This window comes from Bos indicus x Bos taurus, chromosome 4, assembly GCF_003369695.1.
Source record: "Bos indicus x Bos taurus breed Angus x Brahman F1 hybrid chromosome 4, Bos_hybrid_MaternalHap_v2.0, whole genome shotgun sequence".
Taxonomy (NCBI): domain Eukaryota; kingdom Metazoa; phylum Chordata; class Mammalia; order Artiodactyla; family Bovidae; genus Bos; species Bos indicus x Bos taurus.
The window spans coordinates 68,019,017-68,037,303 of record NC_040079.1 but is presented as its reverse complement, the minus strand read 5'-3'; the positions used below and the strand labels follow the sequence as shown (position 1 = coordinate 68,037,303).

The window sequence follows — 18,287 nt, the reverse complement described above, 5'->3', positions numbered from 1 at the left end:
AAAATGCCTCTCCATTTCTTTCAAGTAAGCACCTAAATAAGAAATTCCAGTTATTCCCTGCTACCAAAAAACAAAAACCCAAAAGGTTAGCATTTTTCAATGTTTCAAATACTTATGATATTTTAAATTTCTATGCTATAACAATTTACAAGATGTATGTATTTCAAGATCATGCATTAATTCATTTTTGGAGACTATATATGAACTGGGCTTAATTTTTTGGTATGGACATAACTCTGTAATTATTATTTACAACAGATGTTTTTTTCCTCACAGAAGAAATCTCAGAATCCATGAAACATATTTTCTTCTAAAGAAATATACCAAAGTTACTGTTCTTTATAGACATAACCAAATTAATGATGTATGCCTTTAAAACAAAGGCAGATGATATTTTAATTTGATCACTTTATAAAGGAGATAGGTAAGTCAGCAATCTCTGAAGAGAATGTGGAAGTTCAAACTTCGTTTGGCTGTGTCCCTGCAGGCTGCTCACAGCATTGATGAGTTGATGATCTGTGTCTACATAGTCTAAAATAGCAGTAATCCCAAACGTAACATGCTGCAGGCTTCAACACAAAGCACTGAAATACCATGATGGTGGCACAGGAACCGAAGGAATTTGGAGACAGGAGGTCAATAAATAAATTGACTTTTCTTACTGGAAGTGAGTAATTACTCTCAGGTTCACTGATTACTAATATAATCCTTTAGGTAATGGTTGTAAGTAATGACCATGAGCTAAGGATGTCTTTTTAGGTGATCCCTACCTCTTGAACTTTCTTGCTTAAGACCAACCAGTCAAGAGAAAAGGGCTTATGGGTGGTAACAGCATCTCACAGAAAGGGGGATGGGGGAAGAGAAGGATGATACCAAAGAATTGAATGACATCTATGACAGCGCTCAGGCAGCGGCCACTGTATGCAGACAAGCCAGTGAATGTGGAGATGAACTTGCAAAAAGTCTGGAAAGTGTGTGCCCACCCCCACCCCATCCTCATCCACTCACTCTCCCTGGTCTGACAGTCATGCACAAATATTTTAATAGCAACGCTTGCATCTAGAGATTAAAGGCCTTATATAAGTGCTGTAAAAAAAAAATCAAGCAAGCATTGTTTTTGGATGTAGATTAGACGAGGAGCTCAGAAGGGGAGATGTGGGCAATCCCTGTGATTAGTCCTGTGATCTTCATGAGTATCCTGCTTCCCTCTCCCACGTAGCCCTGCACTCTGTGCTCATGTTCTCCAGCCTTGTTCTTTTCTACATCCCCACCCCCTCCACAACTTGTAAGAAGCCCTGTTCTTACTGTTTACTTACACTATCTCCAACAGTGCTTATCATATTATTTTACTTTAAAGCATCCCAAGAGAGCAATCACACAAATAAAAACTGTTTTTCAAATCTAGATCTACATTGACATGGCTCTACAGATAGACTTGAATATATGTACACATTAGTATATTTAGACATAGCTGCACCTGTATGAGATAAGTTACATGCTTAAATGTTAGAAACATGTCAAAAATGTCTTCTCTTCCATACATATAATATTGTTAGCTAAACAATATAAGTCTTGCTAATCAAATAACCACTGTGAAATACCTGATTCACTTTGCACCCAACAGCTGGAGCTGAAGCTTGTATTCCCAGCTAGAGCTGAACATAAGCACAATAGGAAAGGCAGAAACAGCTGCAAACTCTTGGGAGAAAACATTTGCAAAGCAACTTTGCCTTTAGGCTTCAGGGTAGGAAGGAAGTAAAATCATTCTTCTGTTCCTTTTCATGTATGGCAGCTGTCTTTGGGGAAAAAAATTATGTCCCTTCTATTTTGTAACAGAAACTTCATAGTATTATTGAAACATGGGTTGTAGAAACAGGCTTGGCCACAGATTCAGCACTTCAGTGCAGTCAAAACATTTACAGAAGTTAAGTCACTGCTTGGATAGATTAGGCTGGATGGTCCCCAAGTTTTTGCTGTACTCCTGACTCCATCTCCAACATTATTTGCTGTAAACAAACTGGATTTTAGTGATGGTGATTCTTTGATCCTTTAAATGGTTTAGGATTATTTACATAAAATTTTACCAAATGGAATTCTTTCAGGCAAGTGGCAGAGAAACAGATCCTCTCTCGGTGAGTCTCAATAGCCTTGTGTTTTTTATGTCTTTGTTTTCTCTAGGTATCAGATACATGTTTCTATCTCCCCTACTAAAAATTTAGTTCTTCAGAGGAAGGTTCTCTGTCACAGGTTCCTTTGCCTCACTTATTTGCCTAGTAAAGCATAGTTAGTATGTTCCTGATATATAAGGAATGAATTGAGAGTTACCTGGTTTCAAAAAATCAAGGATATCAGTGCTTTTCATAAGAAAAGTAATTATTTAAATATTTATTTTCATCTTTGGTGTTATGGATGCACAGATATATTATAGCTTCTTTGATGAAAATGCTGGGAGATAAGAATAAAACATTTGTTACAGCATTTCTATTCTAATGAAACTGATATATATAACATACCACTTGGTGAAATCTGAAATCTGTCACACAGCAGAATTTACTCAGTTATTAAAGCATTCTATACAAAAGTGGAATTTTATTAGAACTTCAGAATCTGGAAATAGGCCAGGAACCTTGTGATGTGAAAAAGTGTCAGACCTAAAGTGACTGTAGAAGAAAGCTTATTAATATGCAACCGGATTGGTGAGGTAATACACAAAATAAAAAAACGAAAGCAGAAAAAAAGATAACACGAGGAAATGAACATAGGGAAGCCAGTGAGAATTCAACAGATGCTAGGTTCAGTCATTCTTCTTCAGATTTTTCTTGGAACTCTCTAGAATAACATAAATATCAACTAAAAACACATATAAACACCAGATAACAACACACATTTTACAAGGATAGTAGATATGACCATATTTCAAATTTGTTAGAGTGCTTGTCTGTGTTGGATGGGGCTGGGCATCTCTCCTTAACATTTTGAGGACAAAATTAAATGGTTTGAAGTAGGTAAATAGGAACACTGGACTGAGAGAGAGGGAGCAAGGAAGAAAAAGCATAGCTAATTGTGAAGCAGTGGGAGGAGGGGAGACCAAGTGTGGAATCATTTAGATCTGTATGATTCGTTGTGAAGTGGGAAAGTTTTATTTACACGTTTTATGATTTTGCAAAAATTCCACCAGGCCCGCTAGTACAAGAAGAACATCTGATGCATATCCAGACTGCTATAAAGACAGTGGTGGTTTTTAAAAATATGTTTTGTTAAAGAATACAGATAGAGAATGTACAAATGAGCAAGTCATAGGAAAACATCATCATCCTCAATTGCTTTACTGAAAGTCATTTCCTGACCAGGATGTTAATTATGTCAGATGATCACGAAATAAATATCTCCCTTTTAAAGAAATTTCTAGTCTTTGTGGAAAGTCAACATTTCCATAGATACCATCGTCATTGTGCATTAACCAAGAATCTACTAATGAACTCATGTTGAAAGCACTACCAATAACTATTAAAACAGTAAAACAGACCCAACATGAGAGCATCTTAATTTCTGCAAAGTGCTAGGGGTTTTGTATCTAGGAGACACGATAACTGCGACTCTGAAATGTGAACTTTTATTGTATGGGAATACTGTTGCTATCCATTAAAAGCATTTCTTAACAAAATCTGGATCTTTTTTCCCCCAGTGTTTGTACTTCTTTGTGTCTGACCCCATCATTTTGCAGAATCAGAAGAGCTGGAGTTACAATGGGATTCTGATGATAACGTCCCTTCCTAACGCCTGCCAATATTTCTCAATGATGTGAATGTTTCTTCTCATGGAGACGCACAGCTCACACAATAGCTCTCCTTTGATCTGTAGCTTCTCCTGAAATAGGAAAACATCGCCTGGAAGTGCTTTAATTGTTTCATTTTATTTTCCAATCATGTGATTTAAATCATGAATGGAAAAAAAAAACCTCAAACTGTTCCAGGCAAGAAAATTAAAGCAACCACATTTAAACTGAAAGCTTTAAGAATTTAACAAAAAAAGGCCATACACTTCAAGAAAGGGACTAGGCTTCATTGTTTTGCTTTCAGTCTGTGTCTCTAGCTTCCACTGTGATTTTCACTTTACAGTATTTGCCAACACCTTACTGTAAAAAGAGAAGCAAATTAATTGTATGACACTGGATAAAACAGACACAGCCACTCTCAGAAAGTATGTACCTGCATGAATCGACCTTCTGATGTCCCGAGATTAGCGATGGTGAGATCTCCTTTGATAAAGGTGGATATAGATGTTAAGAGGACTTGGTTGAACTGGCCCGTGAATAAGTCAACGCGTGGCAAAGCTGTGGTAAACTCCGTTCGATATTCATCATTGCGCACTTCACATCCTGATGAATTTCTCAAAAGTGTCTGGAATAAAATATGGTCATAGAATTAATGTGAGTCCAGATGTGAGCAAGCTGTTAAGAAACTTTCTGGTGTGTCTTTTCAGAGGTTAGAGGGAATGGCAAGGATAACAGACAATCTGAAAATGGACATATAGCCCCAGATAGGCAGAAACAGTTCCCGTGATCTAAATGACTTCAGTATCAGTAAGTGCTGTTGTATATACACAGACACTAAAATTAGGGCTTCCTTGGTGGCTCAGATGGTAAAGAATCTGCCTGAGATGCAGGAGACCCTGGGCTTGATCTCTGAGTCAGGAAGATCCCCTGGCAAAGGGAATGGCAATCCACTTGAGTATTCTTGCCTGGAGAATCTCATGGACAGAGGAGCCTGGTGAGCTACAGTCCATGGGGTCGCAAAGAGTCAGACACGATGGAGCGACTAATACTTGCACTTTCACTTTTTAAAACTAGGGTCAGATCTTATCATCACAGTTTGTACCACGGCTCCACATGTTAAGTACATAAAAACGGCCACATGTAAGTACATAAAAATGGAATTCAGCAGGCGCTAGTAGGAGAAAAACAAAACTATGAATGTCTCAGGCCTGGACATAAAGGCAATGCTTCTAGCAGGCAAGTCCAGTGAGATGGATATCAACTGGAATAATCACAAATGTGGGAGTCACACTGGGACACTATATTTTAAACTGTGTGCCTTTGTGCCTTTGTGTACAGTGAGGTGGTGCGGAGTGATGATTTATAGATAATTCATGAGAAAGCAGCAGAGAACCAACCCCAGACCCAGGTGCCTGCATCATACAGCAATTATCTATATGTTTGTGAAATTCAAGTTACTTCTGTTTCAGTTCTTCCATTTGTAAAACTGAGAAAATTACAGAAATGCACCTACCTTACAGAGCTGCTGTAAAGATTAAATGAGCTAGTTAATAGAAATCTCTTATAAAAGAACCCAGTACACAGAGAACACAGAGAAGTTGTCCTCATTATGGTGAAAGGCTCAAAAAATGCAAAAGTTATACATCAAATGCTTTATTAACCAGCTAACTAAAAGGCAATTACCACCCAATCAGGTGGTAATTTATCGTTTAGTTTTAACTTCAAGTGAAAGGATTTAAATAATATTGTTCACTAATATATGACAAGCACTTGGATCCCTCCCTTCTCCTTGACTCTTCAGTCTCCTGCTTTTCCTTCTCAGTCAGTTCAGTCACTCAATCATGTCCAACTCTTTGCGACCCCATGGACTGCAGCACGCTAGGCTTCCCTGTCCATTATCAACTCCTGGAGCTTACTCAAATTCATATCCATTGAGTCAGTGATGCCATCCAACCATCTCATCATCTGTCATCCCCTTCTTCTCCTGCCTTCAATCTTTCCCAGCACCAGGGTCTTTTCAAATGAATCAGCTCTTCGCATGAAGTGGCCAAAGTATCGGAGCTTCAGCTTCAACATCAGTCTTTCCAATGAATAATCAGGACTGATTTCCCTTAGGATGGACTGGTTTAATCTCCTTGCTGTCCAAGGGACTCTCAAGAGTCTTCTCCAACACCACAGTTCAAAAGCATTAATTCTTTGGCACTCAGCTTTCTTTATAGTCCAACTCTCACATCCATACATAACTACTGGAAAAACCATAGCTTTGACTAGATGGACCTTTGTTGGCAAAGTAATGTCTCTGCTTTTTAAAATGCTGTCTAGGTTGGTCATAACTTTTCTTCCAAGGAGCAAGAGTCTTAATTTCATGGCTGCAGTCACCATCTGCAGTGATTTTGGAGCCCCCCAAAATAAAGTCCCTCACTATTTCCATTGTTTCCCATCTATTTGCCATGAAGTGATGGGAACAGATGCCATGATCTCAGTTTTCTGAATACTGAGGTTTAAGCCAACTTTTTCACTCTCCTCTTTCACTTTCATCAAGAGGCTCTTTAGTTCTTGGCTTTCCACCATAAAGGTGGTGTCATCTGCATATCTGAGGTTATTGATATTTCTCCCAGCAATCTTGATTCCAGCTTGTTTCATATAGTCCAGCATTTCTCATGATGTACTCTGCATATAAGTTAAATAAGCAGGGCGACAATATACAGCCTTGACATACTACTTTCCCTTCTACTACTTCTCAAACTGTAGCATTTGTCTCCTCTGCAGGACCATCCATGCTTGCCTATCAATGTTAGGGTTCTTCAAGGCTCCATCTTAGGGCTCACTCTGCTCACTCTTGATACTCTCTACCCAGGATATGTTTTATTGTTTTTAGTTGACACTCATATTTGTGCCTCCAGGCTACACTGCTCCTCTGAGCTGACTGTACATTTATCAAACTGCCTACGAAACTGGCATTCAGATGTCTCAGAGACCTCAGGCTCAACATGACCAAAGTAGAAACAACAATCCTCCTTGCCTGATCTCGTGATACAATGCACTCCAGCAAATGGCTCCACCATTTCTCCAGGTGCACAAGTCAGAAATTTAAGTGTTATCCCTGATTCCTCCCCATAAACAGTCTACTGCCAAGTCCCATCAATTGCACTTTCTAAATATCTCCTGAGTCCATCCACTTTTCTTTATCTCCACCATGGCAACTTCATCCAAGGTACCCTCATCTCTTTCTTGGACCATGAGAATGGCTTAACTGGACCTGACCAATCCAATCTCATTCAACCTCTTTCTAGATCCCTTCTCCACACTGCAGCCAAGTTTTCTTTTTAAACCACATATCTCATCATGTCACTCTGCTTAAAATGCTTAACATTTCCCCACTGCTCATAGGATCAAGGACAATATTTTTAACATGCCCGGTTGGCTCCTGCCTCATCCAGCCCCTGTTCAAATTCTCCAGACTCAGCCTGCATTGTTTTCTTCCTTGCTCCCTATGCTCCAGTGAGCTGGCCTTCTTTCAGTTCCCCAAATAAGCCAAATGTCCTCCTTACAGAGTCTCTGAACATGCTGTTCCTTCTGCTCCTTCCACCTCCATTCACCTTGGTAACTCCTATACCTCCTTCAGATCTCAGTTTGTCATCAGTTTTTCAAAATGTCTACCCTGATCTCAATATCGAGGTCAAATGCTTCTATGATAGACTGCCATAATACCATGTACCTATGTGAAATGGCACTTATTGCTGCAACCATTATTTGTTTTTGTGATAATATGAGTCATGTGAGACTTCCCATGTGGCTTCCTATGATCAGAGACTCTGCTTGTTTACTACTATATTGTTAGTAGTAGATGAAATGCCACACACAGTAGATGTATAATAAATATTAATTGAATGAATGAACAAGTAAGTAAATCAATTATGGGTAGATGGGGAATGAGAGTAAAGATACAAACCGAATTACTAAAGCTATTTTTTTTTTTTTTCAGGAATGGGGGTAGTTTAAGAGTTTACAAGAGACAAATGTAGAGACCGACTCTGACTATCCTGACAAAATGATTGCAAACTGGTAACTCTGAGGCAGATAACTGGGGCAAAAAGTTGTATAAGTAAAACAAAGCCTAACTTGGAAGAAAGAGAGAAAATTGTCAGTTTTACACATCTTTATATGTAGCAGAAGTCTGGAAAATGATTTAGAGATTATAGAGATTTTCTATTATTGTCCTGTTTTATTTGTCATAATCAGAAAGTTGTTATAGTATATTTCAAACCAACTGAGTGTTTAAGAACAAACTAAAATAAAAAGTTTAAAAATTAAATAAAATTAAAAAAAAAAATAAAGTCATAATCTCCAGGAAAAAAAAAAATATCCTTATGTAAAATAGGCTTCCCTGGTGGCGCAGTGGTAAAAAACCTGCCTGCCAATGCAGGAAATGTAGATTCGATCCCTGGGTTAGAAAGATCCCCTGGAGAAGGAAATGAAAAACCACTCTAGCATTCTTGCCTGGGAAATCCCATGGACAGAGGAGCCTGGAGGGCTACAGTCCATGGGAGTTGCAAAAGAGTTGGACATGGCTAAGCAACAACAACATATAAAATAACCTTACTCCATAATGTCAAACTTATGTCACACAGAATGCAAAGTTCTTACATCTATTAACTTTTATGGTTAAATATAACCTAACATGCTGTTTTATACAGCAACAACTACTTTTTTATTTTAAATAGTGAAAAATTAGTGAACAGAAGGTCTCAGAGATGCTAAACTTATGACTTATAATTAATAAGATGTTCTAGTTCTAGACATTTTTGATATATATTAGTGAGTACTCTTTTACTATTTAATTAGAAGCTTTTCTTCACTAAAGTGCTATAGATTGCTTTGAGTAGCAAATAACTGAGATGTACGATCAGTTCAATAGTAACTGATTAATTGGTAATTAGGTTTCCACTGGTGATCAGTCATCCATTTTGAACAGGGCTGGAACTAGAGAAGCTTCTTAAAGGAACAGAGGCCAATTTTAAATCAAAGGCCTTCTCAAGTATTCTGTTATAGAGGAGGCTGCTCTTCAGAGTCAGCTTCTCTGATTTTGTTCATTTCTTGTTCTACTTTTTTCTATGTCTAGGAGGCATTCTGGGAACTTTAAAGGCTCAGACTTGACTTGGGATTCAGTGCTGGTGGAGATATGATGGATTCATCAAGATATAAAACAATTGGCAAATTGTGGAGCAGAGTCTTAGGTTGTAAGTTAGCAGCAGCAGTCTACTAGATGATACCACTCTAGTGGCAGAAAGAGAAGAGGAATTAAAGAGCCTCTTGATGAGGGTGAAAGGAGAGTGAAAAAGCTGGCTTAAAACTCAACATTCAAAAAACTAAGATCATGGCATCTGGTCCTATCACTTCATCATGGCAAATAGACAGGGGGAAAAATGGAAATAATGACAGATTTTCTTGGGCTCCAAAATTACAGTAAATGGTGACTGCAACCATGAAATTAAAACATGCTTGTTCCTTGGAAGAAAAGCTATGACAAACCTAGATGGCATATTAGAAAGCAGAGCTATCACTTGGCCAACAAAGTCCATATAGTCAAAGCTTTGGTTTTTCCATGTACAGATGTGAAAGTTGGACCACAAAGAAGGTTAACTGTTGAAGATTTGATGTTTTTGAACTGTGGTGCTGAACAAGACTCTTGAGAGGCCTTTGGCCAACAAGGATATCAAACCAGTCAATCCCAAAGAGAATCAACCCTGAATATTCATTGGAAGGTCTGATGCTGAGGCTGAAGCTCTAATACTTTGGTCACCTGATGTGAAGAGCCAACTCACTAGGAAAAAACCCTGGGGCTGGGAAAGACTGAGGACAGGGGAAGGGACGACAGAGATGAGATGGTAGGACAGCATCACTGACTCAATGGATATGAATTTGAGCAAACTCCAGGAGATAGTGAAGATCAGGGAAGGCAGGCATGCTGCAGTCTATGGGGTCACAAAGATTCTGACATGACTTAGTTATTGACTGAACACCAACCAATAAGAGTCCAGGAACTGTCTCATTCATCTTTTAATCTCACTGTTTACCCTGCCTAGCACATTGTATTTAACAAGTCTGCTGAAAAATTAATGCATTTGCAGAGTAACCCAGGGTTAAAGCCCATTTTCCTACCCAGCTTGCTTTGTGATCTGTGTTGCTGAATGGGGCAACCTGGAGAACAGAGGTTAGATGCATCTCAGATTGTTTGCAAACATGCAGGACCTCATTGGTCTTTCTAAATGCAGGCAAAAAAACAGGACCAGAACCTTAGCGTCTGTTTGTCTGTTTTCTCATGTGTAAGGCTTTTTTTTTTTTTACCATTAGTTAATAACTGATTTAAAAAATGTACAAAGCAAACATATGGTATGATGCTTTAAAATAGTGAAATTTCATTTGCTTATTGGCTTTATCACAGGTAAGGCTTAACAACTGTAGAACTCTGCATCAGAATTAACGTAACATTTACACTGCACACTTCAAGGCATCTCCTTCAGGAAATATAAGTTCTCTAAATGGTAGTTCCTCAGGAATGAGAGGATTAAATTATGTCTCTACTCCCTCTTCTCCCCAATCCCCAGCCCCCCAACAAACTCCAAAGTACAGAAACTCTGTACAATGTTGGAATAGAATGTACAGAATTCCTTGATCTTGAAAAATTGTGTGCTTTGGAGCCAAAGCCAACAAACATCATGTCTGGTTTGAGTGGCATTCAAATTTCATAAGCCAGGGGACCCCAACCCAACCTTTCTCCTTTTCCTTTTCGCCACAGCTGAGATCTGCGGGAGAGGGACTACTTCTTGTCTCTTCTTGCTGAGAATCCAGATAAACTTGACAGCTGTGGTCAGGGTGGCAGGAACTGGCTTGCAGAGCTGCAGGCTGTCTTTGAGCTTGAACAGTAGATTTTTAACTATTAAGGAGCCTTGTTTTAAACTCTCAGCAGTGCAAAGGTAAAGTATTGTGTAAATACGACAAGATATCCATCTGATTCACTCTCTTACAGATAACGAGTGAATGTGTTCCTTGCTCATTTGCTCAGGGAAGATGGGGTGACTTCTCACCACTTTACAACAGTTAGTTTCTGGATGTGACATCTGGAGTGGGATTTGCGTCTAACTGGAAGAACAACTATAGACCCGCTGCCAGGGGTCTCCTTGCCACTTGTGTTCTTGTGCTTCTCTTGAACCCAGAGGTCTTGTGTTTTGGGGTAAAAGTGAATGCAGCGTGTGGAGAGCAGTTCTTTGGTACAACAGCTGCTTTGGGGCACCTTGTTAGAAAAGTCTAACAAGAAAGGTTCACCCCAGCACCAGTTGAGGAGCCAGATGAAACTCTCTTTTTGGTAACAAAGGGAGGAAGAAGGAAGGAAGGGAGGGGGGAAATCAGTCTTTACCCTGCACCTACACTGTGCCAGGCACTGAGTTGGGCATTTTCACATATAAGCAGAGACACAGTAGCCCGGTGAGGTTCTATCACATTGAATTTCAGCAGGAGACTCAGGACAGCCAAGGGTGGCCACAGGTTCACAGTGGAACAGGCATTCAAATTTAATTCTCTCTGATTCTCAAGCTCAAGAACTGCTTTTGCTACTGTTAACTATTCTGGGCAAAGTTCCTAGGATTTCAGAGTTACAAAAATGGAAAGGGCCTTAGAGATCACCTTACTCCAGCCCCCTCATTTTATGTACAAGAAACTGAAAGTTAGGGAAACTGTAATTCTCAGGAATAAGAATCACTTAACAAAAGTTACCATTCAACATGTAAACCCACAACTCTTCAAAGTAGGAAATGTAGATTTGCCTTCTATGATTCCTTTTCTGGGAGAAAGGCTGGAATTAATCATTATTTTCTGGACCATGGGACAGAGATGACCTCCAGCAATTTGGGCTGTTCTAATCATGTGACTCTCAGACCTACCTTTTTATCACCTGTTTTGGTTAGTGAACATTATGAGGTTTCCATCCTGGTAACTTGAAATGTCAGCCATCACCAACTTCTCTTTCTCTAGCATCTCTCACAGCCAACCAGTTACTAAGTCTTGCTAAACCCTGTCCACAGTGTCTCTTCAGTGCTACCTCCACCCACCCCAGTACCCCTGCCCCAGGTGAAGTGTTCCCCTTCCATCTGTGTCCCACTTCATCTGCCTTGAAGCCGTTATGAGCTGTCACTTCATCCTTCAATACTTCAGTTGCTTCCCAAAAGCTGTATGACATCCAAATCTGCCTCTATTTACATTTCTAGTCTTTTTTCCATTTAAGGCATTAAGATTTCTCATTAAGATGGTCAAGTGACCATCTAGGACACCAAACGAATCTCAAAGTGGCTATAATGACACAAGAGCCTTCCCATTATTGTATTCTTGCACTTGCTTTGGCAGCTGACATCCCCCTCCCACTGGCCACTGATACCCACTCCCTGCTCATGTAAACCTGAACCCTGACTCTTCCAAAGTCTCTCTTTGCAACATCTTTTCAATTAAAGAAGTAATGTGTTTTATTGGATGGGGGAGGGGAGACAGTGACAAAGACTAAGATTAGAGGATAGTACAGGGCACGGGGAAGATACCATACAACTTGAGATATTTGAGTCAAGAGAGAAAATCACCCAGTACAATACATTGTCTAGGGATATACACATGGGTAGCACAACTAAAGGCAAGGGGAAGATGAACAAATAATTCACAAATTCCATTTACCCAATTTTCTGGGGCAGGAGGGGAGGGATGTGACTGGGCGGGGGGCTTCAAAGGCATTGGTAATATTCTCTTTTTAAGCTTCATGGTAGAGAATCAGTATTTATTTTTCACACACATAACACATACATGTATACATTATTCTTTTGTGTATATGAATATAATCATTAAAAATAAATTTTAAAAGAAAACAGTGAATAAATGGGAAGTAACAAAGTGGAGTCTATTAAGTATTTTCTCCAACCCAACTTCTTGATGTCTTAAGCAGGTTTGAAACATTCTCATAGCTTTTCTCAGCTCACAGAAGCTCACAATACTGATGTTAAATAACATCTGCATGGTGCATTATGGTTTTCAAAGTACATTATCTCATCTGATTCTCTCAACAAGTCTCAGCTGGGTTTGTCATGATTATCATATTTCTACAGGTGAAGAAATTGAGGTTCAGAGAGTCGATGCTAAGTATCAGAGCCTGAGGGCTTCCCTGGTGGCTCAGTGGTAAAGAATCCACCTGTAAAGCTGGAAATTTGGGCTCAATCCCTGGGTTGGGAAAGTCCCCTGGAGAAAAGAATGGCAACCTGCTCCAGTATTCTTGCCTGGGAAATCCCATGGACAGAGGAGCCTGGGGGGTTACAGTCCATGGAGCTGCAAAGATTTGGACACAACTTAGCGACTAAACAACAATTAGAACCTGAATCCAAGGTGTTGATCTAAATTCTGTATTCCCTATATTGCATTGTGCTATTTATTTATTGGTTCTCACAGTATTTCTGAGGCAAACCCACACTCTTAAGGATAGTCTAATAAGGACCTGGGAGGAACGAAAAATGAGAACAGGAGAGGAATGGTTCTACCCTAGCTAAGATTTGATGAATCCCATGAACTCAGGCAAATTGCTTGATCTATCTTGGTCTGAGTTTTATTTATATAACATTTGTTCATAGTGTGTATAATGTGTCAGGCATTGTTCTAAGCATTTTTGAAATACTCATTCACTGAATCCTCTTAACAATCCTAGGAGCAAGCTGAAGGACTGAAAGGTCACATGCTCGGCTGTAGCAGGGCTAAGATTAAACTGAGGTCATTGTGCCCCAGGGTCTTCACTACTCTCCTAGGCTGTCCGCTCCTTATCTATAAAGGGAGAGGTGGAGAGAACTGATTTCAACTTTCTCTTCCAGCTCTACCATGCTGTGGGTCTACGGGTGACTTTCCAAAGCTTCCCTGGGCCTGGAATCACCAAGCTGCCACCGGCCCACTGTTGGAACAAATGATTGCTTATGATGTTTAAAATGCCATGAGTGATCACTGTCCCCCAACCACCAGAGGCTGCTTCAAAACAAACATAGATTCTGGATATATACACCCATTTTATAAGGTTTGAAAAGCATTTAGCTTTTAAAGGTTTATCGTCTTCTAAAATAATTATGTGCTGTTAATTCTGAGAAACAATGGTAAACATCCTGTTTTGGTTTTTCTTTAAGCTTGTTAAAGCCTTGCTTCTTTAACCTAGAACCTTATATACTGTCATGTGCATGTGTGCTCTGTCACTTCAGTTGTGTCCAGCTCTTTGCAACCGCATGGACTGTCGCCCGCCACATTCACCTGTCCATGAGATTCTCCAGGCAAGAACACTGGAGAGGTTGCTAAGCCCTTCTCCAGGGGATCTTCCCCACTCAGGGATCGAACCTGTGTCTCTTGTGTCTTCTGCCCTGCAGGTGGATTCTTTACTGCTGAGCCACCAGGGAAGCCCATATACTGTCAGAGTTAAATAACAGGAATTACTCAACAATCCGTACTGTCAGAGTTAAATAACAGGAATTACTCAACAATCCGTAAACAATCCCTTTAATTTAGTCTTTCATTACCTTTTCATGAGTACTTGACAAATATCTCTAACCTGACTGAAACATATACTATTTTATAAAGAAAACTGAAATGCTATATACTTCAATGTATTTGATTCAAAATGTTTCCCCTAATTAACATTATGATGCATGCAGTGAATATGCAATTACATTTAATTCAGTATAATTAAGTATGTGATATATTTAAAATAGTGATTCTTCTAATTGATCTATAGGACAAATTTAGCTCATCTATAGATAATTTAAATCAGTCTTGCAGAGAGATTTTTAAAAATGTTCTATCTTGTGAGATCTTTGCCAGTTCACTCATACCAGCTCTCTTCCCTCCTTGCCCATGACTAAATTAACAGAAACAATTTAATATTGTTTATTCATAATTATATTTTGGATACATTTTATGGACATGTAATAATGTTTTTCAGGGGGATACATATTTCAAAATAGAAAGTTTTTCTTTGTCTAAGCCTTTTAACAGAGTTGGCTAAAACTCAACTGCTTTAATTTCAGGAACTCCACTTCGTTTGTTTCCCTAAATTTTATTCATGTGCTCTCTTATATTTGCTACATTGGACTGGGAGGTGGGTGGTATTGAGAGCTGACCACAGGCAGAGGCACAGAGCTTTGAACTTCAGTGTCTGCTTATGCTTCTTTCAGATGTAGTTCAGCTTCTCTCAGTCTGTTCTCAGATGTCTAAGACATCAACAAGATGGGATTCTCTGAAAAATGCTGAAGAGTCAGCTCTCTGGCAGAGCAGGCCCTTCCTGTTGGGGTCTTTAATGCAATGCCAGACTATCAGAATCTGCCTGCAACGCAAGAGACCCAAGTTCAATCCCTGGGTCAGGAAGATCCTCTGGAGAAGGGAACGGCAGCCCACTACAGTATTCTTGCCTGGAGAACTCCATGGACACAGAACCTGGTAGGCTACAGTCCATGGGGTTGCAAAGAACCGACACAACTGAGCAACTAACACTTTCACTTTCAGGCTATTAGGATGCTGTGGTCAAACCCTAAGAATGTGACTTCATTGTTTTGTGCTAAGAAGGGGATATCTGATGTTGGGCTCAGTCATGATTTAAAAGAAAGAAGCTTCCTTAGTATTTTTGCTGCCACAAATGTCTCTTGATGAAGTGATCCTGCCTCATGGCTTCAATAACCTAAAACTTCAGTTGGAGTTCTAGCAGAGGAGCAAAATGAATGAGCAGAGTTAAAGGTTGACCATCTCTAGGAAGGAATAAAGGGCAGCTTCAGTCAGTCATGAACATAGTATAACCAGACATCTGGCCAGCCAGCTGCTGGCTCAACTCTGGTGATTCATGAGGTAATGGAGCTGTCTTGTGGTGATGACTTAACTTTACACACCCAGGCGCATTCTCTGTTCTGAGGACCAGCCCCGTCTCTGCAATTGCCTTAAGGCCAAGTTTGAATGTACCATTGATGACATGGAAACTCATCATTTTTTCTTTCCAAGCTGATTCCCTTTCCAGTTTCCTATTTCTATACAGCATCATAGTCACTCTCTCCCTAAGCCTGAGGTCTTAGTCATCTTTAACTCTTCCTCTTCCTTTATTGTTTATGTCTACCTATCTACTCACATTTTTTCTACTGAATTAAAGCAAAGTTCATAATAAGACTCCTACAATCTGATTTCCTTGATTCCATAATCTCCTTCCTCAAGTCCACTTCTTAGTCATGCCTAGTGGCAATCACACAAGCCTAGTGGAAAAGAGTATGGGTTCAGGGATGACCCTGCCTTCATTGTCTGTGTGAACTAGGGGGGATACTTAGATCTTGAAACCTCAGTTCTTCACTTGAAAAACAGAAAAACACATACCTAATAGAATTGTTTCAAGGTTTAAATGAAACAACTCCAGTGTCAGCAACATATTAAATGGTCACTTCCTTCATTCAAAAACATTTATTGAGGTCTGTGGCAGGGTGAATAGAGTTCCGCCAAAAGTCATATAGCCACCCGGAACATCAAAATGTGACCTTATTTGGAAATAGGCTCTGTCCAATTAATTAGTTAAGAATCTTGAGATGAAACACTCCTGGATTTAGTGTGAGTCCTAAGTCCAATGTCTGGTGTCTTCCTAAGGAGAAGACACAGAGAGACACACAGGGAAGGCGGCCATGTGAACATGAAGTCAGTGATTGGAGTTATGCTGCTACACCCTAAGGAATGGCTGGGACCCCCAGAACTGTAAGAGTTGCACACGGAAGGGTTTTCCCCTAGAACCTTTAGAGGGAGCATAACCTTGGCTGACATCTTCATTTCAGACTCCTGGACTCCAGAACTACAAGAGAATAAATTTCTATTGTTTTAAGTCACCAACTTTGTGGTCATTTGTTGTGGCAGTTCTAGGAAACTAATACAAAACCAGGCCATGATATTGTCCTGGATATTGGAGGATATAAAAGCAAACAAAAAAGGCGTAAGTCTATGCTCTTGTGCTTAAGAACACAAATAGTTGTTGTTATTATTACTGTTGTTGTTGGTTGGTCTACTGAGTCTTCATTGTGCCTAGAAGAAAAAGTTCAAAATTCTAATTATTTAGGTTAAGAAGCCTGTAAAATGGAAACACTCACACCTATTTCATAGAATTATCTATATATAGCAAGGTCAGACTTATTATCTATCCACTATTATTTTTCATTATTCTTAAAGCGGGGCTTGGCACCAGTTTTATGTACAGGGTTAGGGAGCAAAAGCGGCTTTCCTAGTGGTTCAGACTAAAGAATCTGCCTGCAATGCAAGAGACCAGGGTTCAATTCCTGGGTTGGGAAGATCCCCTGGAGATGAGAATGGCTAACCACTTCAGTATTCTTGCCTGGAGAATTCCATGGATAGAGGAGTCTGGTGGGCTATGGTCCATGGGGTCACAAAGAGTCGGACACGACTGACTAACATTTTCTTTTTTCAGAAAGCAAAAACTTGGCTTTTGAGTGCCATTGGGTTCCTATAGCATATTCTAGTTTAGTCTGTGTATTTTTTTAACCTTTTAAAAATGTAAAAACCATTGTTAACTTGCTGGGTACACAAAAACAGGTCATAGTTTGACAACCCTAGCAAATGTTTCCAAAGTCCAGCCTGTTCCCTCAATATCACTTGAAGGCAGTGTGCACGAAGGAAACAAGAGGTAGGCACATTTTTTTTGTACTTTACATTATAGCTAATTAATAATATAAAGTACAAAAGTTACTGTTGATAGCTAAGTTCTGAAAACATTGGTATAGGTAGTAAATGCTGTAAAATTAGATAAGGATGAGATCAGAGTGGGCTTAAACAGCTCATGGCAGAGGACAAAGTTGAGCCTGGCCATGACAGAAGTTGAATTAGTGAAGAGGGAAGAGAGAAATACTTGGAGCAGAATATATTTTATGTGTATGTGTATATGGATTTATATATACATGTGTACAAATGCATTTATAAATAAATGAAATAAATATACATATTTATTTTCCTCTTGAGACATTGTCAGGATTCAAAAGATGATTCAATTTTACAATGATACGGGCTTTGGAATTTTGAATGTTAAAACGTTTGCTTCTTTATCATCGTTTCCTAAGGTGATTCAGATCTGAAACAGACCAAGGCCATGTGGTTTAGGTTAGCAGCCTTCATAGTGCCTTTCAATCACCTTCATGAGTGAGAGTGATTCATTAAAAAAAAGTTGTTCCAAGGGAGGCAGATTTTAATGCTTAGTGCACAGAGATTTTCTGCTTTTATTAACAGAAAAAATTCAATGTATACTTACCCAGAGAAGTATAAGAGATATTCAAAGACAGAACAGCAGTTACCCTGCATTAACCAATAAAACAGAAGTAGTTCCACCTGAAGAATAAAAGGGCCATGGTCTGTTTATGTGTCTAACAGAGTCATGCTCAATAGAAACAGGCTGATGAACGTCTTCATGGAGGGCCAGGAGAGGTGA

At 39.4% G+C, this 18,287-nt stretch overlaps 1 protein-coding gene across 3 annotated transcripts in view; it reads right to left on the bottom strand.

The window, feature by feature from the left end:
- The window catches only part of MET (MET proto-oncogene, receptor tyrosine kinase), a 114,866-nt gene that overhangs the window by 50,124 nt on the left and 46,455 nt on the right, over positions 1-18,287 (bottom strand). For all 3 annotated transcript variants that reach the window (XM_027539596.1, XM_027539598.1, XM_027539597.1), the window contains exon 3: positions 4,209-4,400. In XM_027539596.1, the coding sequence (XP_027395397.1) occupies positions 4,209-4,400 (192 nt within the window). The remainder of the gene's footprint in view (positions 1-4,208; positions 4,401-18,287) is intronic.